Raw genomic sequence first — 27,420 nt, forward strand, 5'->3', positions numbered from 1 at the left:
GGTCTATGAGTACCATGTAACCCAACTCAACTTTCCACTTCACTCCTCTACTACTTTCTCCCGCTTCCTCTCTCTCTCTCACCTACTAGACTCCTCTCCCTGTTCCATCTGTTAGCAGAGCCAGTCAGCAAACTAACCAGAGGAGACAGATTGTAGCGTGAGAAGCTAGCTGGCTGTTCATGTGAGCTAGTGTTATCATGGAGTCTGAAGAGACTGCCAATCTGACACAATTATGTCTACTAGAATGGATCTGTCTGGACTGACCCTTTTCTCTTTCTCACACATACCGTAGACACATACAGTCGCGCACACGCACACACACACACACACACACACACCCACACAAGACATGGCATCAAGTCTGACAATAAATGTTTTTTACAGGCTAAGGTGATGGTGCTCACACCTCAACATAATTTACAGAGAGAAAAGGATTTACAGAGAGAGAGAGAGTGAAAGACATAGCACAGAGAGAGCCCAGAGAGAGAGAGAGGGAAAGACATAGCACAGAGAGAGCCCAGAGAGAGAGAGAGGGAAAGACATAGCACAGAGAGAGCCCAGAGAGAGAGAGAGGAAAGACATAGCACAGAGAGCCCAGAGAGAGAGAGAGAGTGAAAGACATAGCACAGAGAGAGCCCAGAGAGAGAGAGAAAGACATGAAAGACATAGCACAGAGAGAGCCCAGAGAGAGAGAGAGAGTGAAAGACATAGCACAGAGAGAGCCCAGAGAGAGAGAGAGGGAAAGACATAGCACAGAGAGAGCCCAGAGAGAGAGAGAGAAAGACATAGCACAGAGAAAGCCCAGAGCACAGAGAGAAAGACATAGCCAGAGAGAGAGAGAGTGAAAGACATAGAGAGCCCAGAGAGAGCCCAGAGAGAGCCCAGAGAGAGAGAGAGTGAAAGACATAGCACAGAGAGAGCCCAGAGAGAAAGCCCAGAGCCCAGAGAGAGAGAGGGAAAGACATAGCACAGAGAGCCCAGAGAGAGAGAGAGTGAAAGACATAGCACAGAGAGAGCCCAGAGAGAGAGAGTGAAAGACATAGCACAGAGAGAGCCCAGAGAGAGAGAGAGGGAAAGACATAGCACAGAGAGAGCCCAGAGAGAAAGACATAGCACAGAGAGAGCCCAGAAAGACAGAGGGAAAGACACAGAGAGAGCCCAGAGAGAGAGAGAGTGAAAGACATAGCACAGAGAGAGCCCAGAGAGAGAGAGCCCAGAGAAAGACATAGCACAGAGAGAGCCCAGAGAGAGAGAGAGTGAAAGACATAGCACACAGAGAGTGAAAGACCCAGAGAGAGCCCAGAGAGAGAGAGTGAAAGACATAGCACAGAGAGAGCCCAGAGAGAGAGAGAGGAAAGACATAGCACAGAGAGTGAAAGCCCAGAGAGCCCAGAGAGAGAGAGAGGAAAGAAAGACATAGCACAGAGAGAGCCCAGAGAGAGAGAGGGAAAGACATAGCACAGAGAGAGCCCAGAGAGAGAGAGAGTGAAAGACATAGCACAGAGAGAGCCCAGAGAGAGAGAGAGTGAAAGACATAGCACAGAGAGAGCCCAGAGAGAGAGAGAGTGAAAGACAGAGAGATAGCACAGAGAGAGCCCAGAGAGAGAGAGAGTGAAAGACATAGCACAGAGAGAGCCCAGAGAGAGAGAGAGTGAAAGACATAGCACAGAGAGAGCCCAGAGAGAGAGAGAGTGAAAGACATAGCACAGAGAGAGCCCAGAGAGAGAGAGAGTGAAAGACATAGCACAGAGAGAGCCCAGAGAGAGAGAGAGTGAAAGACATGCAAAGACAAAGACATAGCACAGAGAGAGCCCAGAGAGAGAGAGAGTGAAAGACATAGAGAGAGAGTGAAAGACAGCACAGAAAGACAAAGCACAGAGAGAGCCCAGAGAGAGAGAGAGTGAAAGACATAGCACAGAGAGAGCCCAGAGAGAGAGAGAGTGAAAGACATAGCACAGAGAGAGCACAGAGAGAGAGAGTGAAAGACATAGCACAGAGAGAGCCCAGAGAGAGAGAGAGTGAAAGACATAGCACAGAGAGAGCACAGAGAGAGAGAGAGTGAAAGACATAGCACAGAGAGAGCCCAGAGAGAGAGAGAGGGAAAGACATAGCACAGAGAGAGCCCAGAGAGAGAGAGAGTGAAAGACATAGCACAGAGAGAGCCCAGAGAGAGAGAGAGTGAAAGACATAGCACAGAGAGAGCCCAGAGAGAGAGAGAGGGAAAGACATAGCACAGAGAGAGCCCAGAGAGAGAGAGAGTGAAAGACATAGCACAGAGAGAGCCCAGAGAGAGAGAGAGGGAAAGACATAGCACAGAGAGAGCCCAGAGAGAAGAGTGAAAGACATAGCACAGAGAGAGCCCAGAGAGAGAGAGAGTGAAAGACATAGCACAGAGAGAGCCCAGAGAGAGAGAGAGTGAAAGACATAGCACAGAGAGCGCAGAGAGAGAGAGAGTGAAAGACATAGCACAGAGAGAGCACAGAGAGAGAGAGAGTGAAAGACATAGCACAGAGAGAGCCCAGAGAGAGAGAGAGGGAAAGACATAGCACAGAGAGAGCCCAGAGAGAGAGAGAGTGAAAGACATAGCACAGAGAGAGCCCAGAGAGAGAGAGAGTGAAAGACATAGCACAGAGAGAGCCCAGAGAGAGAGAGAGTGAAAGACATAGCACAGAGAGAGCCCAGAGAGAGAGAGAGAGTGAAAGACATAGCACAGAGAGAGCCCAGAGAGAGAGAGAGTGAAAGACATAGCACAGAGAGAGCCCAGAGAGAGAGAGAGTGAAAGACATAGCACAGAGAGAGCCCAGAGAGAGAGAGAGTGAAAGACATAGCACAGAGAGAGCAGAGAGAGAGAGTGAAAGACATAGCACAGAGAGAGCACAGAGAGAGAGAGAGTGAAAGACATAGCACAGAGAGAGCCCAGAGAGAGAGAGAGTGAAAGACATAGCAGAGAGAGTGAAAGAGCCCAGAGAGAGAGAGAGTGAAAGACATAGCACAGCCCAGAGAGAGAGAGAAAGCCCAGAGAGAGAGAGAGTGAAAGACATAGCACAGAGAGAGCCCAGAGAGAGAGAGTGAAAGACATAGCACAGAGAGAGCCCAGAGAGAGAGAGAGTGAAAGACATAGCACAGAGAGAGCCCAGAGAGAGAGTGAAAGACATAGCACAGAGAGCCCAGAGAGAGAGAGTGAAAGACATAGCACAGAGAGAGCCCAGAGAGAGAGAGAGGAAAGACATAGCACAGAGAGAGCCCAGAGAGTGAAAGACATAGCACAGAGAGAGCCCAGAGAGAGAGAGAGTGAAAGACATAGCACAGAGAGAGCCCAGAGAGAGAGAGTGAAAGACATAGCACAGAGAGAGCCCAGAGAGAGAGAGTGAAAGACATAGCACAGAGAGAGCCCAGAGAGAGAGAGAGTGAAAGACATAGCACAGAGAGCCCAGAGAGAGAGAGAGAAAGACATAGAGAGCCCAGAGAGAGAGAGAGTGAAAGACATAGCACAGAGAGAGCCCAGAGAGAGAGAGAGTGAAAGACATAGCACAGAGAGAGCCCAGAGAGAGAGAGAGTGAAAGACATAGCACAGAGAGAGCCCAGAGAGAGAGAGAGTGAAAGACATAGCACAGAGAGAGCCCAGAGAGAGAGAGGGAGCACTAGCACTCATTTCAGAATAATTCACACTACAAGTCTCTACATATTCAACTAGGAAGACTAGAGCACTGTTAAAAAGCATGAGCCTGGCATCCTGTCAAAGACATATAAAGATATTAGCATTGCCATCTGGTTTGGGCTTAGTGGGACTATAATTTGTTTTCAACAGGACAATGAACCAACACACCTCCAGGCTGTGTAAGGGCTATTTGACCAAGAGTGATGGAGTGCTGCATCAGATGACCTGGCCTCCACAATCCCCTGATCTCAACCAAATTGAGATGGTTTGGGATGAATCGGGTTTGCAGAGCGAGGGAAAAGCAGCCAACAAGTACTCAGCATATGTGGGAACTCCTGGTTGAGAGAATGCCACAGTTGTGCAAAGCTGTCATCAAGGCAAAGGTGGCTACTATGAAGAATCTCAAATATTGTAATGATGGGGCAGTGAGTAGGAAGCAGGTGCAGAGGAAACATTTTAATAAAACAACAAAACCAAGACCACAACACTAACATAAGGCAGTACCCCGGTACACAAGAACAATACCAACTGCTGAGTGAACCTGGGAGAGTGACATATAAAGGGGAGGAAATGATTATGGTAATGGAGTCCTGGTGTGAATCATAATGATAACAGGTACGCGTAATGATGAGTGCCAGGTGTGCATTATCTTACGACGGAGGGGAGGAGCAGACGTGACAAATATAAAGTATATTTTGAAGTGTCTAATACTTTTTTGGTTAGTACATGATTCAATGTGTTATTTCATCGTTTTCATGTCTTGACTATTATCTACAAGTAAAATAGTACAAATAAAATAGTAAAATAAATAAAAGCCCTTGAATGAGTAGGTGTTCTAAAACTTTTGACCGGTAGTGTAGATGAACAAATAAGTTGTGGGTGTGTCAAGGCTTGGCACTGGCCAATCAGAACATGCGCCATGGCTAAATATGTGGTTGCTTCAAGTTGTGTATTTACAGTGTTTTATGTATGGTCTTGGAATCAACTCCAATGTTAGTCCATTATAGTTTGTTAAACAGCTTACAGACACAAAATAACTAAATGTAGACCTATCCCATCTTTGCTAAATATGTTAACATGAACCTGTTTGCAGTCCACATTGTTCTAAGTCATTTCATGGCTTCAATGTGGAAATATATACATAGCATTAACACTGATGTAGGGGCTAGGCCTACTGTAAACTGCATTATGGCTGAGCATGGACATCCCAAACGTTGTCAATAAGCAAGATTCAATTCATTATTGATAAGGCCTAAAAAAGAGAGTGAATAATTCTCATCAGGCAATATGTGTAAATCCACTTACAGGCACCATCACTTCTCCCCGCGGGTACATCATATTAAAACAATGCAGACTATGGAGGGTTTTACACACATCCAAACTTTTCACAGTAGCTGGACAAAGAACCAATATAAAGAGAAAGGGAGAATGTCTACTCACCCTTATACTGCTCCCAAATATAATGTTTTATAGGCATATTGGAACCATCTACAGATCGCATCCACACTGGCATTGCATGCGCGCCACGGCCGTTCTCACCATAAAACCAGTGAATTATTCTACTAAGTTTGCTTTAATTCAAATTAAATGAAAAACAAGCACTGTTTTATTTCCAACAACAATAAATACATGTAAAATGTAATGATATAAAGTCACCGGGGAAAAAAACAAAACATGAGGCATTGCTGTTGAATCAACCTTCGTTATAGTAGGCCTAGTGTAAGAGTAGCATACAAGGGGCTTGGGTTTTAACAATATGAAACGGAAAATAACTTCTAAAAGCGAGGTTCACCAAGGTTCTCATGGAGAGATGTAACCTACATAATGGAGGAGTTATGTACGTACAAGGCATGGCTGCCTACAATACATAAAAAGGGAACGTCAGCTCACTGTTTTGCTCCTCTCAAACTTGATCTTTTAATACAACTTTGGTGATTAACAATTATTTCCAAGCGGTATCACAAGCCAAACAAGCTAGTGATTAGAGCGTTGGGCCAGTAACTGAAAGGTTTCTGGATCAAATCCCCAAGCAGACAAGGTTATGCTTGGTTTTTAATCAAATAAAGCAAAATGAGGAAAAAACATGAAATGTTTCATGAAGTATACAGGCACCGAAACCACATCTTGTTCCATGTGCATATGGGCAGTGTGCGTCACACATTTCCGCTGTCAAAATTCATGCCATTACCAACTGCGTTACTGCTAAAATCTGCTTTGGTTGGTTTAAATACCCCTGCCAGCGCTGCCTGAAATTAGCACTTCGGCTCATGTTTTTAAGGACACACTTCAAATATATCCACCCCTCCCATCTGAGCACAAGCCTGCTGATATTAAACACTGAAATTGAGGAACCTGGCGTTATGGCTGGAAAATGTCAGTGCGGCAGTTTTTACATGACGAAATTGCAAACTAACGTGCGTTTGACACTAGCGCCACCTTAACGCCAGCCATAAATAGAGCCCTTGAACTGTGTTTGAGGTGTGTTGTGTACGTGAGTTAAGAGTGAACCAGAGAAGTGTTCAATCAGTCCAGATTCCAGACCTTGCATAACCCCACATAATCCTAACACTACTGCTAACAGTGCTACTGCTAACAGCAAATGCTACTGCTGCTTTAACACTACTGCTGCTACTACTAACACTACTGCTACATCTAGTGCTACTGCTGCTACTAATACTACTGCTGCTATTAATACTACTAATAATATTAATTGTACTGCTGCTATTAATACAACTGCTCCTAACACTAGTTCAGCTACTAATACTAGTGCTACAGCTAGCACTACTGCTGCTATTAATACTACTGCTGCTACTAACACTACTGCTGCTACTAATTACTATTGCTAAAGCTAGCGCTACTGCTACTACTAAAACTACTGCTAACAGCTAACTCTACTGTTCCTACTACTGCTTCTACTAATTACCGCTGCTACTAATACTATTGCTACAGCTAGCACTACTGGGGAGGCAGGTAGCCTAGTGGTTAGAGTGTTGGGCAAGTAACTGAAAGGTTGCTGGATTGAATCCCTGAGCTAAAAATATGTTGTTTTGCAACCTGAACAAGGCAGTTAACCCACTATTCCCCAGTAGGCCATCATTGTAAATAAGAATTTGTTTTTAACTGACTTGCCTAGATAAATGTTAAATAAAACTATACTGCTGCTATTAATACTACTGCTAACAGCTAAAGTTACTGCTACTACTAATACTTTTGCTACAGCTAGCGCTACTGCTGATACTAATACTACTGCTAACAGCTAACGCTACTGCTGTTACTAACACTATTGCTACTGCTAACACTATATCTACTGCTTGCACTACGCTACTGCTAACTGATAAAGGAATGTATATGTTTAAAGTAATGATTAAAGAATTCCACCCTGAAATCATATAATTATATGAAATGTGTTAGAGTCATAATTTAATAATGTGTGTGACTAGACCATTGTGTTACTATTTTGCGATATGAGCTGGGTAGAGTTGAGACATTCAAGGCCAACTGAACTGTCGACTTGTGACAACAGGAAAGAGGGCCCTTCCAAGGCCCCTCTAATCTAGGGAGGAGAGGAATGGCTAGAAACTGCCAGGCTGGTAGAAAAGTGATAAACTGTGTGTGTGTAGGTGGGAGTTATAAAATTACTGTTTGCATTTTTGACTTCAGAGTACTCTCTGAATAAAGAACTAACCTTTTGCAGAATTCTGAGACTTTGTCAAATTCTTCTATTAACCAGGGCCTTACAACCTCTGGGGAATTGGTCAAAGCTATAAAATAGTTCTGTTAGAACATTGGGATAACAATTCTCATGACAACTTGGTCCTTTGAGCCAGATCTCAATACCTGCCTCTGTCATCCCAAGGAACTGCTGAAAACAGTGCACGGGCGGATCAGAGATCCGTAAGATAAAGACCTGACCTCTGAAATTGAGGGTCCATTTCAGGCCGGTGGCGAACTGGTACACGACAGAGGCGGTGACTAGATCCAACCTACATTGAATTCTCAGCTGCAAGATAAGGTCTGTAATCTTTATTCATTAGTTTGGGGTTGAATTCTAAACTTATTAAAAATTGACTTAGAATGGACTGGATTAAATTCCTTTAAAGCATAAATGTGAGGGAGGATTTTAACTGTAAACCTAACAGTAAGTAAGATTTGTATCGGGTATCCCATCCATAAAATGTAATGTAGAGAAAGTTGTAATCCCCAACCGAATCACCCTATGCCAGATATCCACAATTAGAACAGAGAGGAATAAGGGGGTAGGAGGAAATGAGAGGAGATGGAGAAGAGAGACGAGAAGAGTGAGGCTCACAAGAGGGCCCCTAGCAGCTGGTGTTTCCTAAAATTAGCAGGTGGCCTTTAGTCAGGCAACCCCCCTGCTCCGTGCATTCTCCCCTCTCCCCCAGCATCTCTCCCTAATCCTCACGCATGGACACCCCAACTCCAGTCCAGACTAGGTTTCCTAGGTGGGAGGATCCATTACCCCATTGTCATGGACCTGATTCTGTGAGTGCTGCATATGTGCACCCTGACAGATTGGACACACAAGTGTGGTCTATATTTGTCAGTGCTCTCCCTATCACCATGCGAATGACAGTTTATACGAACTCAACCATTCATGGGTTATGAATACTCAGAGAAGGAATACTCAGAAGGAACAGGACATTCAGCCATACGGATAAACAGACAGTGATACAGACAGACACAGAGGGACACAGACGGACAGAGAGGGACACAGACGGACAGAGAGGGACACAGACGGACAGAGGGACACAGACGGACAGAGAGGGACACAGACGGACAGAGAGGGACACAGACGGACAGAGAGGGACACAGACGGACAGAGAGGGACACAGACGGACAGAGGGACACAGACAGACAGAGGGACACAGACAGACAGAGGGACACAGACAGACACAGACAGACAGAGGGACACAGACAGGCAGAGGGACACAGACAGGCAGAGGGACACAGACAGGCAGAGGGACACAGACAGGCAGAGGGACACAGACAGGCAGAGGGACACAGACAGGCAGAGGGACACAGACAGGCAGAGGGACCTTGTCTCCGCTGGAGTAGAAGAAGTAGCGCAGGCGAACGATGTTGCAGTGGTCCAGCTTCCTCATGATCTGCAGCTCGCGGTTCTGACGGGGAGAGAGACAGACAGATGTCAGTCAATACTACCTTACTGTTTCAACAGGATACAGCATGAGAAGTACAACACCGAGGCCTACAGCAGATAGAGAGTCAGGCTAGACTACAGAAACACAGCAGAGATTTGACTCCCATCAATATACGATAATTACTGGCCCTCAATCTGGAGAACTCCAGGTCAAACAGGCCAAAAGAAGGAGTAGCCACCCACAGAGGATGAGTAGCCACACACAGAGGATGAGTAGCCACCCACAGAGGATGAGTAGCCACCCACAGAGGATGAGTAGCCACCCACAGAGGATGAGTAGCCACCCACAGAGGATGAGTAGCCACAGCTCTGATCCACAGTGGAATGCAGAGAGGGAGAAAGCGGAAATGACAGAAGTGTTCAACAGAACTACAGAAATGTCCCTGGGATACGCAGACATTTGAGGGTGACTGGGAGTGGAGGTTGGGAATGACTTGGATGTAATCCTGTAACTAAGGAAGAACAGGACCACTGAGAGGGCAGTACACTGACAGACACAAAACCATCTTATATTCTGACAAACACAAACTACCTGCATTGAGTGCATAGGGTACATAGGATGCATAGGGCACATAGGGTACATATGGTGCATATGGTACACTGGGTGCATAGGGCGCACAGGGAACATGGGGTGCATATGATACATATGGTACATATGGTGCATATGGTACATACGGTGCATATGGTACATAGAGTACTGTATGGATAGACACGTATGAGAAATGTTAGCCTACTACTTTAATCTCATCTACCATTGAGACACCCCCTCAACTAGCCAGTGACATCATCACCATCCTGCAATGTGGTTTCCTGTTTCTCACAGACAGAGACAGGCCAGCAGACAAGCATGCATTGCAAACAGGCAACGCCCTCTCTCCCAGCGCCAGGGAGAGGAAAGGACGGTAGTGCCATATGGAGCAGAGCAGAGCAGAAGATGGCACTGCAGTCATTACTGCTGACCTGTCATATACTGCACTGGGACAGAGACATGGTGAGGATAGAGACAGAGACTGGTAAACCACAGTGACATCATGACACACAACCAACATGGAAGTTGTCATACAGACAGTGACACTAAGAGGATGGTAAAGCAGAGTACACACACATCAGAACATCCTACAAACACACGCACTAGGGATGGGCATGAGTAATCAAGTACTTGAACGGACGTCAAAACTCTATCTTTATCCAGAGATAAAAACATTTTCAAATACTGTAAAACTATTTGGTGGAATGTGCTTTGTGGCTGCCCGAACGGGCAACTGAAATGTCTTGAAGACAACATTCATTTGTTTTGACTCGAGTGTTCCATTTGTACATGTACATTGGCAGGGCACAACAAAAAAGAAACCAAGCCAAGCATCACACAGTTCTTCGACCTAAATTCCCTTTCATGTCTCACTTATTTGTGTTCCGACCACTCCCTCTATGCACGCATGCTGCTGAGTGTGCACGCAAGCTCCCATAGGCCTACAGAAATAAATGCCTATTCAAAAAACCTATCTAACTGATGTGATACACAAGCTACAAATAAAAACAGTTTTATCACACATTCAAAATGGACTGGTTGATTGAAGTAGGAAAAAATGTGTTCCAACAATGAGCTGCAGTTTTGGAATAATTGCATCCTGTCTATTTTCTGCTTAAAGGGATACTTAGAGATTTTGGCAATGAGGCCCTTTATCTACTTCCCCAGAGTCAGATGAACTCGTGGATAACATTTTTATGTCTTTGCGTGCATTTTTAAGGAAGTTGCTAACTAGCGCTAACACAATTGCTAACTAGCACTGGCGCAATGACTGGAAGTCTATGGGTATCTGCAAGCTAGTTAGCATTGGCTCGCGAAACTAACTCTAACTTCCTTCATACTGGATGCAGACATAAAAATGGTATCCACGAGTTCACCTGACTCTGGGGAAGTAGATAAAGGACCCCACTGCCAAAATCCCAAAGTATCCCTTTAAGCTACACTGCAACTGCTAGTGCCAGGGGTCTCCAACAGGTCGATCGTGATCTACCCGTAGCTCGCAGCCCACCTATGAGTGGCTCACCAAACTTTTCACGTGTTCCACTGCAAACTGTCATAAACACATCTCACAGTATCAGACACCGCAAGCTCCCGGCTATGATCTAATGTAAGCAACATTGACATTATCCCACCCCTGGTTAGCACCTATTGGCTTAAGCCAAACCTAACAATATCTGTCAATTAATTTCTAGTAACATTGCCCCTGTCTGTGTGGTGCGCACGTTTCTCTATCGCTCCATGTGTAGCCAGTTGATGTGATAACCGTCTTGTGGGTGGACAGAAATACTTTCCCCAAAACCTTCTCAATCAAATGTTAACTGCAAAGTAGGCTTACCTGGCAGAAGTACATCTTGAGTAAGTATATTTGTATATTTTATTTGCTAACTTTGCCATGAAATGAGCAGCAACAGTACAGAACCATTGCTAGACCAGCACATTAGATGGCATATTCCTCACTCGCTAAATGCGCAATTAAAAGGGCCAGTAGCACAATTAATGGGGAATTACACATACAGTTTTCTCCCAGACCAAATAACCTCCATGAACCATTGTAAACAATATATAATCTAAACCCAGACATAATTTGGGAAACGTTTGGTGACCCCTGGCCTAGGCTATAAACCCCCTAAACATACAGTAGACAGGTGCCACACTGAAAAAATGCTACAACATTAGTTTGATAAAGACAAAGAGCATATTTTCATCAGAATCATTAAGCCTACTCACCAGACAGATGTCGTCGCAATAATTCATCAACATACAGATTCCAAAGAACAGGCAGAATAAACAAAATTGCATGACTGTATGTCAAAAAGAAAACAAATTTTGGTTTGTAACCCTGAAGAAATTGTCTTTCAACTCACCTAACAGAGCCCTGTTTTAAATTATCACTTTTTGAGAAAAACTGTTCCAGAAGCTAGATGCGCATCACTTCGCAGTGATAACTTTTTTCATTTTGAAAAATATTTTGTTCTATTTTATTCTGTTATAATAGGTAATGGTTTTTTTATATATAAAAAGATAAAATAGGTGTGTCTTGACTGTGATAAGGGCTCAGAAATTTAGAGCGTCTTGTCTGCTAAATTAACATAACAAGGCTATGCCGTTGCACAACCTAAGGCTTCTACAAACAAGCAACACTGCTGAGGTTACTGCCTTTTTGAAGATTGTATTCCAATGTGTAATATAACCAGTTCATATTACGGTTTTAAAAAATGTATCTTAAATGGCACTTGTTTTTTTATTGACAGAATACACTGAGTGAACAAAAAATTAAGCTCTTTCCATGACAGACTGACCAGGTGAACACAGTTGAAAGCTATGAGCCCTTATTGATGTCACTTGTTAAATCCACTTTAATCAGTGTAGATCAGTGGTTCCCAAACGTTTTATAGTTCCGCACCACCACAAACATTCAACCTCCAGCTGCGTATCCCCTCTAGCACCAGGATCAGCGTACTCTCAAATGTTGTTTTTTGCCATCATTGTAAGCCTGCCATACACACACTATTCGATACACTCATTCTTAAGATTTTGTCACAACCCAACTCGTGGGAAATGACAAAGAACTCTTATAGGACCAGGGCACAAATAATAATAATTCCATTTTCACAGAACTGCTTGTTGCAATTTCGATGAGGCTCTCTTGTTCAGATATTGGTAAGTGGACTGGAAACAGGGCATGAAATGGATAACGAATCCAGTTGTTTGGTTCGTTCGTTTTGGGAAAGTACCTGCGTAATTGCACACCCAATTCACTCAGGTGCTTCGCTATATCACATTTGACATTGTCCATATTCTTGAGTTAATTTGCACACAAAAAAAATCATACAATGATGGAAAGACCTGTGTTGGTTGTCCCTGTTAATGCAGACAGAGAAGAGCTCCAACTTCTTAATCATAGCCTCAATTTTGTCCCGCACATTGAATATAGTTGCGGAGAGTCCCTGTAATCCTAGATTCAGATCACTCAGGCAAGAAACAACATCACCCAGATAGGCCAGTCGTGTGAGAAACTTGTCATCATGCAAGCGGTCAGACAAGTGAAAATTATGGTCCGAAAGCCACTCCTACGTTGTCTTGGCTGTGTGCTTTGGGTCGTTGTCCTGTTGGAAGGTGAACCTTCACCCCAGTCTGAGGTCCTGAGCGCTCTGGAGCAGGTTTTCATCAAGGATCCCTTTGTACTTTGCTCCGTTTATCTTTCCCTTGATCCTTACTAGTCTCCCAGTCCCTGCTGCTGAAAAACATCCCCAAAGCATGATGCTGCCATCACCATGCTTCACCGTAGGGATGGTATTGGCCAGGTGATGAGCGGTGCCTGGTTTCCTCCAGACGTGACACTTGGCATTCAGGCCAAAGAGTTCAATCTTGGTTTCATCAGACCAAAGAATATTGTTTCTCATGGTCTGATAGTCCTTTAGGAGCCTTTTTGCAAACTTCAAGCGGGCTGTCATGTGCATTTTATTGAGGAGTGGCCACTCTACCATAAAAGCCCGATTGGTAGCGCTGCAGAGATGGTTGTTCTTCTGGAAGGTTCGCCCATCTCCACAAAGGAATTCCGGGGCTCTGTCAGAGTGGGATCTTGGTCACCTCCCTGACCAAGGCCCTTCTCCGCCGATTGCTCAGTTTGGCCGGGCGGCCAGCGCTAGGAAGAGTCTTGGTGGTTTTAAACTTCTTCCATTTAAGAATGATGGAGGACACTGTTATTGGAGACCTTCAATGCTGCAGACATTTTTTAGTATCTTTCCCCAGATCTGTGCCTCAACACAATCCTGTCTCGGAGCTCTAAGGACAATTCCTTCGACCTTATGGCTTGGGTTTTGCTCTGACATGCACTGCCTGTCAACTGTGGGAACGTATATAGACAAGTGTGCGCCTTTCCAAATCATATCCAATCAATTGAATTTACCACAGGTGGACTCATATCAAGTTGTACAAACATCAAGGATGATCAATGGAAACAGGATGCAGCTGGGCTCAATTTCGAGTCTCATAGCAAAGGGTCTGAATACTTATGTAATTAAGGTATTACATTTTTTTATTTTTAATAAGTTAGCAAACATTTCAAAAAAACTGTTTTTGCTTTTTCATTATGGGGTATTATGTGTAGATTGATTAAATAAAAATGTTCTTAATCCATTTTCGAATTAAGGCTGTAACGTAACAAAATGTGGAAAAAATTAAGGGGTCTGTGTGTGTGTGTGTGTATGTGTAGCAGTCATGTGAGGAGACTTAGCGCTCAACAGTCATCGAGTTCACTCTTCCTAACAGCCCCTACATAGGGAGAGAGAGAAAAAGATGGGGGTTGGCTGCTATAAAGGGAAAACAACACCTAAAGAGTAAGAAACAATGTGTTAGAAGCTAAGTCTGCTATTGCCTTATGAGCCTGTCTGGCAGAGACTGCTAGCTAGGCTGCTAATCTTAGCCTGTCTGGCAGAGACTGCTAGCTAGGCTGCTAATCTTAGCCTGTCTGGCAGAGACTGCTAGCTAGGCTGCTAATCTTAGCCTGTCTGGCAGAGACTGCTAGCTAGGCTGCTAATCTTAGCCTATGTTGAACTCTGAAAAAGACAATACCTCAAACCAACATATCACTTCTGTCCAACTGTTCAGTAGATCTACTGCTCCAAAGCCAAAGTTAATGACCTGACAAATGACACTCCAAAGCTAGTGACATTAATGAAAATCCCAAGCTAGTAACTAATGCTAATGTGAAAGAGAAAAGAAGACTCTCTCTCTCTCTCTCTCTCTCTCTCTCTCTCTCTCTCTCTCTCTCTCTCTCTCTCTCTCTCTCTCTCTCTCTCTCTCTCTCTCTCTCTCTCTCTCTCTCTCTCTCTCTCTCTCTCTCTCTCTCTCTCTCTCTCTCTCTCTCTCTCTCTCTCTCTCTCTCTCTCTCTCTCTCTCTCTCTCTCTCTCTCTCTCTCTCTCTCTCTCTCTCTCTCTCTCTCTCTCTCTCTCTCTCTCTCTCTAGGACTGTCTGTCTGTGTCTTTGTCCTCAGGCTAGCAGCAGGACACTGGCCAGTGCCACCATTCTATTGGTGACATCACCAACAGGCCTGGCTGTCAACACAACAAGGAGCTGGGACATGTTCCCTCCTCTAAGGGACAACAACAACACATCAGTCAATCCTATTCACAGACCTACATGGGGATAGTGATGGTATCCTGAGGCCCAGGAGAAATTTGGTTACTATGGCAACGATCCTGAACTTCACACACACACACACACACACACACAGAGCAGCCATCGTTGCATTCACTGATACAACTGAGCAGATATGAACAGCTTTGGATTTAGGAGTTTGTTTCTGTAGTAGTCAGTGAGAGTGGTGGTGAACTGACTGACACTTAGTGTGTGTGTTTGTCTCGCTCTGCTCTACTAACGTGGTGCCTGTGATCCATTCACAAAAGGCAAGACAACAGTAGTGTGAACGGATGGAGTCATGCTTCACAGATGAACACACTCACACACTCTCTGAATGAAAGTCATCCGTTACAAAGAAAAGGTAGAAGAAAAAGATTGAAAGATGATTGAAGGATGTTACAGTTTCATGAGAGATCAGAGAAACTGTGTGTGTGTGTCTGTAGTTTCGCTCACCTTAAACCGCTTGTCCTGCAGAACCTTCTTGATCGCCAGCAGTTCTCCAGAGTCACACAGCTTGGCCTGGTAGACCACTCCGAAGGAGCCATTCCCAATCACCTTGGTGTCTGTATAGCTGACCTCTTGGGGCCTGTCGGGCCCTTGGCCTGGGGTGGCCACCACCGTCGTCACCTTACTGCCATCCTTGTCCCCTGGAGGGAGGACAGAGAGGAGGAGGGGAGAGAAGGGGTGAGATTGGGGCGGCAGGGTAGCCTAGTGGTTAGTGCGTTGGACTAGAAACTGAAAAGTTGCAAGTTCAAATCCCTGAGCTGACAAGGTACAAATCTGTCATTCTGCCCCCGAACAGGCAGTTAATCCACTGTTCCTAGGCCGTCATTGAAAATAAGAATTTGTTCTTAACTGACTTGCCTAGTTAAATAAAGGTACAAAAAAAAGATAGTGCAGTGACCATAGGGGAAATCAGTAAGTGAGACTAGCTACGACACACTCAGATGATCACACAGTTAGAGTCATTTTACTAAGCCTGACACACACGTTATTACATGATCATATTACTAAGATATGATACACACATTTTAACAGTCATACATGACTAAACATCCGTGGGACTGGGTTTGAATCTCAGGCAGTGACTTCCATGAATTAGATTATTCAAGACGATTGGTACAGTCAGGATCCATAAACTGGAATAGAGACAGATTCACATATAACTCTCCTCCCTTTCCTTCCTCTACAGTAAATTGCACATCAGCCCATTGCCTTGGGATTATTGGGAGGCCTACTCCTGTTTAAGTGGGTTTAAACTGAAGTGCGCTGGAGTGTGTGTGTGTGTGTCAGGGTTAAAGTCTGTGTTAACTCCTTGTTAAAGGATAACCAGACCTGCCTAGCGTGCCGTGGTGGGTGTCGCGTGCCGTGGTGGGTGTCGCGTGCCGTGGTGGGTGTCGCATTCCGTGGTGGGTGTCGTAGCCATACCACCACCCTCAGCCCCTGCTACCAAGCACACATTTAGCTAGGAGTGAAACCTGTTCATATTATTATCATCCATGGGTGTCAAAGCCAAGATAATACATTTAAGTAAAAAATCCAAAATCAGTCCATATTTCCTGACTCTCACTCACACTTACAATGACATAGATACTGAATCTCGATCCCACTCACATCCATAAACCGATTGACTCCCTAGCCACCTAAACCCTTGGTTCCTATAGCCTATAGTTCCCTCACAGACAGTCACATGTCATTAACATGACCTAGGTTATACATTTGCTAAATGTGTAACCTGGTTTGATTCCAGGCTGTATCACAAATGGCCATGATTGGGAGTCCCATAGGGCGGTGCACAATTGGCCCAGTGTCGTCCGGGTTAGGGTTTGGCTGGGATAGGACGTCATTGTCAATAAGAATTTGTTATTAACGGACTTGCCTAGTTAAATAAAGAAATAAAAAGAGCTCTTCCATATTAGTCTGGATCATTGTCCAACCTGCTTGGGAGACAGTACATGACAGAGTTGTTCTAACTATCACAGCAGAATTCACTCTACTGCTGACTTCTGTCAGCTGCTTCTGTGGTAAGTGTAGCTGCAGTGCTGAAAGGCAGGCGGGCAATGAAAAGATCAGCTGGATGAGTCTGTGGTGTGTTAATGCTGCTGAGCCAACACTAACAGACAGACTCTCGATACCAAACGCCTGCTGGTTCTGAACCTGTCAAAATGAGACAGTGGATGAATGCTATGCTGAAAAAGGAGTACACTCACTTGGTCAATTGTTTGTGTGTCAGAGAAAAGGTTCAACAGCAGTAATTATTCCAGCAGCCTTGATGCAGTCTCACACACTTAGCAACTAGACCTGCAGAAACACACACTAATGCACGCTGTATCCCCCTCCCTCAGAGAGCGAGAGAATAGAACTGTCTACACAATCCAGCAGGATCGTTTCATGCCTCTTCACTTCCTGAAACCGTGAGAAACGTACACATCAGCCACACAAACACATGACCTTAGCCCTTAGGGGCGGGTAGGTAGCCTGGCAGTTAGGAGCGTTGGGCCAGTAACCGATGACATGGATGTTGATTAAGGCAGCCCTCGCACCTATCTGATTCAGAGGGGTTGGGTTAAATGCGGAAGACACATTTGAGTTGAATGCATTCAATTGTTCAACTGACTAGGTATCCTCCCTTTTCCCCACATGTCCTATTTCTACTAAAGAGGGATGCCATGTTGACCCAACGTTCACTTGGACAATGTACGACTCAGCACACTACCTACATCAATGCAGATAGTGTTAGTGGCAAGTAGGAATATGATCACAGTGCAGCACACACACACACACACACATTCAAGAGCAGGAAATGACAGACTACACAGAGAAGGCTTTCACACAGACGAGACAAATCACACATACGTTTGACCATCATGCTTATCGGTCTACTGGGTAATTTGCATAATTTTATGGAATTAAATTGGCATGTGTATTTTTGTTAGTCGTCATGAATCATTTATCCAATACAACTATCCCACGCACACAGCATAGGCCTACAGAGACTATTTTGAGGGGGGGTTTCTGCTGCAGCTCCTCAGCTGGTTGCTGCTGGGTGAAACATGTGCTTTTATAAGCCCAGTCATCGCGCAACAATTCTAAATGCAATCAAGTGTTAAAAACGGTTTTGATGGCCACAATTAAAAATAGCTATTTTTATTTGGTAATTGAAGCACGCCTCCCATTCAAGTGAAGGCAACGATAGGCAGTCTATCAGCACATCGCCCACCACTTTACAATGTGAGCTATGCATTTTGAAAACATACTTAGGCCTAATTGTTTGAAAACATATTATGAAGCATGTCTTTCCTTGCTTCAAAGTAGCCTAGGTAATATAGAAACGTGGAGGCAATTCTTTCATAAAGACTTCATAGGCGGTGTGTTACATTCTCCTACATTCCATTCACATTTCCACCAACTTCAAAGTGTTTCCTTTCAAATGGTACCTAGTATATGCATATCCTTGCTTCAGGGCCTGAGCTACAAGCAGTTAGATTTGGGTATGTCATTTCAGGTGAAAATTGAAAAAAAGGGGTGGCTCCTTAAGAGGATAATTATTAACTTGTGTTTCACATACAGTAATACTGGGCTCTCCCCCCCTGATCCTGGAGAACTACCCTCCTGAAGGTTTTCACTCCAACCCCAATTGTAACTAACCTGATTCAGCTAATTATTTCAATCAGGTGAGCTAGATTCGGGTTGGAGCCAAAACCTACAGGACGGGAGGTCTCCAGGAACAGGGTTGGAGCACTGCACTAACATGTTAAGTCCAAAATCTAAAAGACGGCTTAGTTCCAACTGAATTGTATCAATTCCAAAACTGTTATTATAATATCCTTGATCAGTTACTTTGTGTGATCATGTCTTAATGTCCCCCCCCCCCAAAAAAAAATGATGTCTTCTATTCTTTGCCATTTTAACCCACTTTAGCAGGCATTGCTGAACAGTGCTTATTCCACTAGCAGTCAGTGGAGGTAGAACTGCAAGCATTGTATGATGCTGCATGTGCCTCTAGCTTTAAGGGTTGCGAGCAGTTGTGCACGTGACCTTGTTGATGGTGGGAAAGAGTGGTCTCATCGTTGAACGACAATTTTGATATCCGTTCATTATGATCCATTATACCTCATAGCACAACAAACTACTTAATACGAATATATAAATATACTTGCAGAAAAGTAGTAGAAAGTCTGAAAGTGTTGAATTACCCACAATAAATATTATTAAAATGTAGTTAATTAAAACACACAATATTAAATCCAATATATATATATTTTCAGTGTGGATCCGGCCCGAAGCTGTCACTAGTGTACTTGTAACATTGTATCTAGCCTATTCTGGGCAATCAGAGTTTCCTGCATCAGTAAGCTCGGGACAGACAGCTGTTTTTGCACAAAGGAAAAATGCTTAGTTATTTTATGATGTTTCCACTGGATATATGGGATCATCAGATCATGATATTTTGGTCTTTCACACTAAGACTTGGTACTTAGAGGCAGAGATCCAAATCTCTCTCTCCCCTAAAGAAGACCCGTGGAGCAGTACTATCTAACCGGGTGCGGCCTAAGGCAGAGACATCTGACATCTGGGTATCACTAGGGTTGGGCAATACTTGGGTCTCTTCTACGATATGCTACTCCAAATATCGCCATATCCCAAATAATCATTTTGTGCTGTTATTGACTAGATAAATCCAGCCTGTGCAACTTTTGTGCTTATTTACGATATTATAGTCACATTCTCATTAAATAATAAAAATAAGGTTTAGTTAATACATTTTGACTTAATTTTCAACCCTTAACAGTGAATCAATTCCAAAATGTGCCTTAGTTCAACATAGCCTAGTGGTTAGAGCAGTGGACTAGTAACCGGAAGGTTGCAAGTTCAAATCCCCGAGCTGACAAGGTACAAATCTGTCGTTCTGCCCCTGAACAGGCAGTTAACCCACTGTTCCTAGGCCGTCATTGAAAATAAGAATTTGTTCTTAACTGACTTGCCTAGTAAAATAAAAAATAAATAAATAAATATTGATACAACCTAACTGATAAAACTGAGTCGTTTTGATTTGTAAAAGTTCAAATAGTCTTCACAATATATCATATTGAACGTCACGAAATTTCATCAATGTCAAATATCACAATATTCGATTTAACCATTTTAATTAATCAGCCCAACCCTAGATATCACCATGTTAATCAGTCATCACCTACCACAGGCCTTAATGGGAGGAGAAGGGTTGTCAGTGTGTAGGTAATAACTATTACATTAGAGTAATAACTCAGACCCAATATTTAACATCCCTCTCTCCCTTTCACTCTTTCTTCTCAGTTCTCTCTGATGCTCAGTCTGTCGGTTTCTTTCTGTTTGTTCTTCAGTTGGTTTAACACGCTCTGTCCTTTTTTGCATGTTAACCGGCAATTTAAATTGAACATCATGTTCAATTTGTTCATTTTGTTCAGGTCTTCATTGAGACCGAAGGAAATAGAGTAAGAGAGAATGAGAAAGAGAAAAAGAAAGAGCTTTGAAATGCTAAACAAGCTGCTCATTTTTTCCTGCATCAGTGGCCAGCTGCTGGGGGGGGGCAACGTTCACTCAAGGACCTCTCTGGCTACAGCTGCTTCAGAACATCGGCCAAGTTAGTCACACACACTGGCACACGTGCCTGGGGGGGGGGTGAGAGAGGCCTGGTGTCTGGCTGTGTGTAATCCTGATGGTCTGGTGGGTGATTTTCTGTGATGAGACTTAAGAGTCTCAGCCTGCAGCCTCGCCCCAATAACACACATCACTATTTATAACACAGGTGTGGGTGCACAAAGAGGGAGCGGGAGATGGGGAGAGAGATGGGGGGAGAGATGGGGGGAGGGGAGGGAAAGGCATTATTCTGCAACGCTGTAAGTGCTAAATAATGCTTTCTGAACCCAACTCCCATCTGCATGCACACACACGCTCTCAACCATACACTCAACCATACACTCAACCATACTCTCAACCATACACTCAACCATACACTCAACCATACACTAATAGGGTCAATCATCCAGTGAAAGGGAAACTTGCATCGTGAAACAGTATCGGAGATCCGTCACCACTGCAACAGCACGAACCCCCCACATCTCTCTGAGTAGCCCACACACAGACTTACAGAAGTGCAGAAGGTGACAGGCCTAATGGTACTCTATGTAGAGCAAGGCTGGGGTTGAACTATGTATCGCAGCATCTTCAGTCTTATACATTGTGACACATAGGCCTACTCCAACTGAGCCCATTCACAGAGGCAAACTACCTTTAGTGTCTATTCATGAAGGTATCGTCTGGCCTTGGCAGTTTTGTTTAGTGCCCCAAGGCTAGTAACACACATCGTTTGCGATGGAAGACAACTAATTAGCACAGGTGGTCGCCTCTATCTAGCATGCTCCAACACCTGTGTGTTAGTGTAACTGGGGAGGAAGTGTAGTGGAAGTGTAGCTCGTTGGCTGGAGGCTCAAGGCTGTACGCATCTGTGCAAACCTCCTACAGTTACATTGACTGACACTGAATTGATTATGACCGAGCTCTCTCCGGAGCCTGTGGAGGATGTGCTCTGACACTTTCCCCGGACTTGGAGAGAAAATGACTGCACAGCTAAATGTTCCTGGATGTAGCACAGAAGTTGTGTCACTGCTGGGGTTCTGGATACAACCCCAGTGTCCACTGCATTGTTCAGGGGAAAGAATGCTCCCTTACCTTCTTCAACAAAGGCCCACGCGGGAAAGTTTGTGCTTCTGCATCGCCAAAAGGTTAGTGGACAGTGTTTAGGGGCAAAGTGTTCATCTGCCTCGGGGCAACTGCTATGATGTTTCTTTATTTTCTCTGCCAATCTATATATTCACCAAAATGGACATACCATGTTGGTCAATACAGTTGAAGTCGGAAGTTTACATACACCTTAGCCAAATACATTTAAACTCAACTCCTGATTTAATCCTTGTACAAATTCCCTGTCTTAGGTCAGTTAGGATCACCACTTAATTTTAAGAATGTGCAATGCCAGAATAATAGTAGAGAGAATCATTTATTTCAGTTTTTATTTCTTTCATCACATTCCAAGTGTGTCAGAAGTTTACATACACTCAATTAGTATTTGGTAGCATTGCCTTTAAATTGTTTAACTTCTGTCAAACGTTTCGGGTAGCCTTCCACAAGCTTCCCACAATAAGTTGGGTGAATTCTGGCCCATTCCTTCTGACAGAGCTTGTGTAACTGAGTAAGGTTTGTAGGCCTCCTTGCCCGCACACGCTTTTTCAGTTCTGCCCACAAATTTTCTATAGGATTGACGTCAAGGCTTTGTGATGGCCACTCCAATACCTTGACTTTGTGTCCTTAAGACATTTTGCCACAACTTTGGAAGTATGCTTGGGGTCACTGTCCATTTAGAAGACCCATTTGCGACCAAGCTTTAACTTCCTGACTGATGTCTTGAGATGTTGCTTCAAAATATCCACCTCATTTCCCATCCTCATGATGCCATCTATTTTGTGAAGTGCACCAGTCCCTCCTGCAGCAAAGCACCCCCACAACATGATGCTGCCTCCCCCCGTGCTTCACAGTTGGGATGGTGTTCTTTGGCTTGCAAGCATCCTCCTTTTTCCTCCAAACATCACGATGGTTATTATGGCCAAACAGTTATATTTTTGTTTCATCAGACCAGAGGACATTTCTCCAAAAAGTACGATCTTTGTCCCCATATGCAGTTGCAAACTGTAGTCTGGCTTTTTTATGGAGGTTTTGGAGCAGTGGCTTCTTCCTTGCTGAGCGGCCTTTCAGGTTATGTCGATATAGGACTCGTTTTACTGTGGATATAGATACTTTTGTATCTGTTTCCTCCAGCATCTTCACAAAGTCCTTTGCTGTTGTTCTGGGATTGATTTGCACTTTTCGCACCAAAGTACGTTCATCTCTAGTAGAAAGAACGCGTCATGCACTTGTGTCATGCACAAAGTAGATGTCCTAACCGACTTGCCAAAACTATAGTTTGTTAACAAGAAATTTGTGGAGTGGTAGAAAAATGAGTTTTCATGACTTCAACCTAAGTGTATGTAAACTTCCGACTTCAACTGTATGTATCATGACCCAGTGCTCGTCTGGAATGTGCCATTCTTCCTTGCTGTCACGTCCATTAATTTGGGTAGTGTGTGCGTGTAAGGGGGGTGGTTAGAAAACTGAGCATGGTAGAGCCCACCTGTGCTTTATTGGTTGAGACAGGTCTTGCTTGATGAGAGGATTTTTCTTTTGAATGCTGACATTTTGAAATCAGAACTGTGTGTGTGTGTGTGTGTGTATATATATATAGTACCAGTCAAAAGTTTGGACACACCTACTCATTCAAGGGGTTTTTCTTTATTTTTTTTATTTTCTACATTGTAGAATAATAGAAGATTTCAAAACTATGAAATAACACATATGGAAACATGTAGTAACCAACAAAAAAAGTGTTAAACAAATCAAAATATATTTTATATTTGAGATTCTTTCAAGTAGCCACCCTTGGCCTTGATGACAGCTTTGCACACTCTTATTTTATCATTTTATTCACTTAGCTACTTACTTTTTCTATTGTTGTTGTATTGTCGAGAGTTTAACCTGCAAGTATGCGTTTCATTAAAACAGTTTACTACATGTATATGACAAATAAACAAACTTGAACTTAGAAGGGAAAGCCGATATCCAGAGACCCACCCCCTAAATGTCATTATAGCCGTCCAATTTATATTTATTTTCTTTTAACTGAGAGGGATGGGCTGTATAGCCTAACCTAGGCCTACTAATGTTTCAGCCTACTTTTATTTCCCTGTTTTTTTCTTTGTTGCTACTATTACTTGGGGTTCCCTATGTCCCTTGGGGGAGGTATATGTAGGCTGGGCTATTGATTTTATTTTTCTCCCCTCTTTTACTGTGGTCTGGACGAGGGCAACTGTGTCATTTACTCAATGCGGGGTGGAGAGGATGAGGCATTTCTTTGGTGGGGAGAGGGAGACGTTGTGCGTTGCTAACTGTTCCCGGTTTTTGTTTTATTCGGAACACAGAATTGAGACTGAGCGGGGGGGTAATAGATCCAAAGGGATCTGTCGAGTTGTTTGGGAACTCGGCTGGGGTGTTCAGAGATGATTATTTTATGTACACCATTTATTTTCCTTTTATGTGAACACAGCTGTAACTACTGTCCACCTTTACCCAGAGATGACTTGCACTAAAGTTCGATTACTGCTCGATGACGATGACCAGTACCTTAAATCTATTGACATGGAACTGCCATGGTCTAGGGCATGCAATAAAACGAAAAAAGATACTATGTGCTCTAAAAAAGGAAAAAGCAGACATCGCTCTATTACAAGAGACACACCTCTGTGATGCTGAACATGCCAAACTCCGCAGAGCTTGGGTGGGACAGGTGTATTTCTCATCTTTCAAATCAAACAGTAGAGGCACAGCCATACTTATCCATAAAAATGTTCCATTCATAATTGAGAAAAACATATCTGATCCGGAGGGGAGATTTATTCTGATAACTGGGTCACTATATGGTCAACCAATTACTATATTAAACATATACGCCCCTAACACAGATACTCCTGCCTTCATGTCAAAAATTATAACCCTGTTCAATGAGCATTGTGTATCCTTTGGCGTGGTGGCCGGAGATTTTAATTGTACCCTTAACCCAACCCTAGACAAATCATCTCAAGTCCCCACCACCAATCCTAGATCTGCAAAGATGTTGAACTCTCTTACTAAAGAGATAGGACTGATAGATATCTGGAGAGAGACTAATAGCTCATCTATGGACTATACATACTACTCTAATGTCCATAACACCTACTCCCGTATAGATTACATTTTTATCCCGAAGCGTTTCATAAATTCAGCCACTTGTACAATCGGACCCATAGCACTTTCAGATCACGCCTTTGTCCACCTCAAAAACATCCCGAGGTCAAAGCGCTGGAAATTCAACACCTCCATGCTATCAAATTACGTGTTCCATACATTGGTAACTACATGGATAGACACTACACACAAGACAATAAAGATTTTCCTGTTTCTCCGGCCACAATGTGGGACGCTGCTAAAGCCACACTAAGAGGTCATCTAATTGCGTATGCTTCCTCTAAGAAAAAAGCAATGGAAGCAAACAGGCTAGATCTTGAGAGGGAGCTGGAATGCTGTGAAAAAATACATAAACAATCCCTAGACAGCACCTCCTAGAGTCATCTTAAAGCAGCCAAAGCCAAACTGAATTTGGACTACACTCGGGAGATAAAAAAAACGTTTTCTTTACTAAACAGAAATACCATGAGTATAGCAATAGGCCCAGTAGATTGCTTGCTTACCAATTAAAAAAGGAGCAGTCAGAGCGTACAATCATGGCTATCCGAACAGCAGAGGATGAGGTCACATATGACCCAAAAAAGATCAATTTAACTTTTCATGATTTTTACTGCAAACTATATACCTCTGAGAGAAAACACACAGAGGCAGAACTCCACTCTTTCCTAGAGGGAATCTCGCTACCTAAACTATCAGAGACCGACCAAGAAGTTCTCAACTCCCCCTTCACTCCTGGAGGCAATTACCTCCATGCCACCTAATAAGTCCCCAGGCCCAGATGGATTCCCCAAAGAGTTCTACAAAGCTTTTTGGCCCCAGCTCAGCCCTATCTTCATGCCAATGCTGGAGGATTTTTGAAAAACGGAGTTCTCCCAGACTCAATGCACAAAGCTCGCATTACAGTGTTGCTAAAAAAGGACAAGGACCCCCTATCCTGCTCGTCCTTCCGGCCCATAAGCTTGTTGGATTTCGACTATAAAATAATTACCAAATTGCTCGCCAAAAGACTAAACACTCTTCTTCCCAAAATAATAAAAGCGGACCAAACTGGATTTATTAGAGACAGATACTCTCCTGATAACATTCGCCGTCTTTTTGATATTATTGATCAAGTAAACGCACAGAAGACCCCTGTCCTGCTGGCTTCACTGGATGCTGAGAAGGTGTTTGACAGGATGGAGTGGAGCTTTCTGTTTTCAGTCTTAGAAAAGTTCAATATGGGATCAAATTTTATTAAATGGATCAAATCACTATACTCTCATCCAAATGCCATGGTGACTACTAATGAACTGAACTCTGACAGATTCCCTCTGGAACGGGGCACAAGACAAGGGTGCTCGCTGTCCCCGCTGCTCTACTTGTTGGGGGCAGAGCCTCTGGCAGAGCTGATAAGGAGCAATCCAAGTATTATGGGTGTTTCTGCAGGCGGCCTGCAGCACAAGATTTCGCTTTACGCGGATGATGTCTTGCTCTACATATCCCACACTGAGAAATCCCTCCCTCTCATTTTAGACACAATTGCTCAGTATGGCAAGTTTTCAGGTTATAAGATCAATTTGAACAAATCCACTGTCTGCCCTCTCAATATTACACTCACCAGCTCTATGAAGACACTATGTCCTTTCCAATGGAAAACACAGGGGTTTCAATACCTCGGGATCTTCATAACACCAGATCTGAATAGCCTTTTTAAGGAAAATTATCTTCCACTCCTGGATCGAATCAAGAACGATCTCCAAACCTTGATCTCCCTCCCAATTAGCTTAGGAAGAATTAATGTAATCCGTATGAACGTCCTCCCTAGACTGAACTACTTATTTCAGATGCTCCCATGCTATCTCACAGTTTCCTTCTTCAAAACAACTAACCAAAGTATCACCAAATTTATATGGGGCAATAAAAAACCTAGGATCAAGTTTTCCACTCTATCGAAACCTGAATCTAAGGGTGGTCTTGCCCTTCCCTCCCTTCAATTGTACTACTGGTCTGCCCAAATCCGCAACATGCTAACATGGATCACAAACAGACAAGAGTCAACGTGGATTCAGATAGAAGCCCAATCCTGTGGTTCATTTCCCTTAAGCTCAATTATATTCATTAATAACTTTAGTGAAGTGGGCAACATAGCCAAAGCCTTTGTGATTTACAGCACCCTACTAGCGTGGAGGGACTGTAAGAAATACCTGGGCATTTCCTCCCAAATATGTTCTCACTCGCCTATAGTAGGCAACCCAGACTTGCCAAAAGCCCTGAGGGATGCCAACTTTAATCTTTGGCATACTCTAGGAATCAGGAACTTTTCAGACCTATTTCATCAGAAAACCACTACACTGAAATCCTTTCAAGAGCTCTGCAGTGAATTCGATGTGTCAAGATCCCATTTTTTAAAATATCTTCAAATTAGACATGTAATTTCCTCATTTACCTCCAAGAGGAGGTTTAGAACTCCGTTGAATGAAGTTGAAACCCTTCTTGTCACAGCACAATCCATTAAAGGCAAAATATCTTACATCTATAGACTCCTTTCTGAGAAAGGAAGCTCCTCCTTTACTCCTTTGAAA

The 27,420-nt window shown here is 43.6% G+C and overlaps 1 protein-coding gene across 4 annotated transcripts in view; it reads right to left on the minus strand.

Annotated features, from left to right (window-relative positions):
• Positions 1–27,420, minus strand: part of LOC112225427 (glycogen synthase kinase-3 beta) — a 41,616-nt gene that overhangs the window by 7,763 nt on the left and 6,433 nt on the right. For 2 of the 4 annotated variants that reach the window (XM_024389391.2, XM_024389394.2), the window contains exons 2-3: positions 15,461–15,654; positions 8,704–8,799 (exon numbers count right to left, since the gene is read on the minus strand). In XM_024389391.2, the coding sequence (XP_024245159.1) occupies positions 8,704–8,799; positions 15,461–15,654 (290 nt within the window). The remainder of the gene's footprint in view (positions 1–8,703; positions 8,800–15,460; positions 15,655–27,420) is intronic. The other 2 variants (XM_024389392.2, XM_024389395.2) reach the window with 1 other exon arrangement.

Source organism: Oncorhynchus tshawytscha, linkage group LG26, assembly GCF_018296145.1.
Source record: "Oncorhynchus tshawytscha isolate Ot180627B linkage group LG26, Otsh_v2.0, whole genome shotgun sequence".
NCBI lineage: Eukaryota > Metazoa > Chordata > Actinopteri > Salmoniformes > Salmonidae > Oncorhynchus > Oncorhynchus tshawytscha.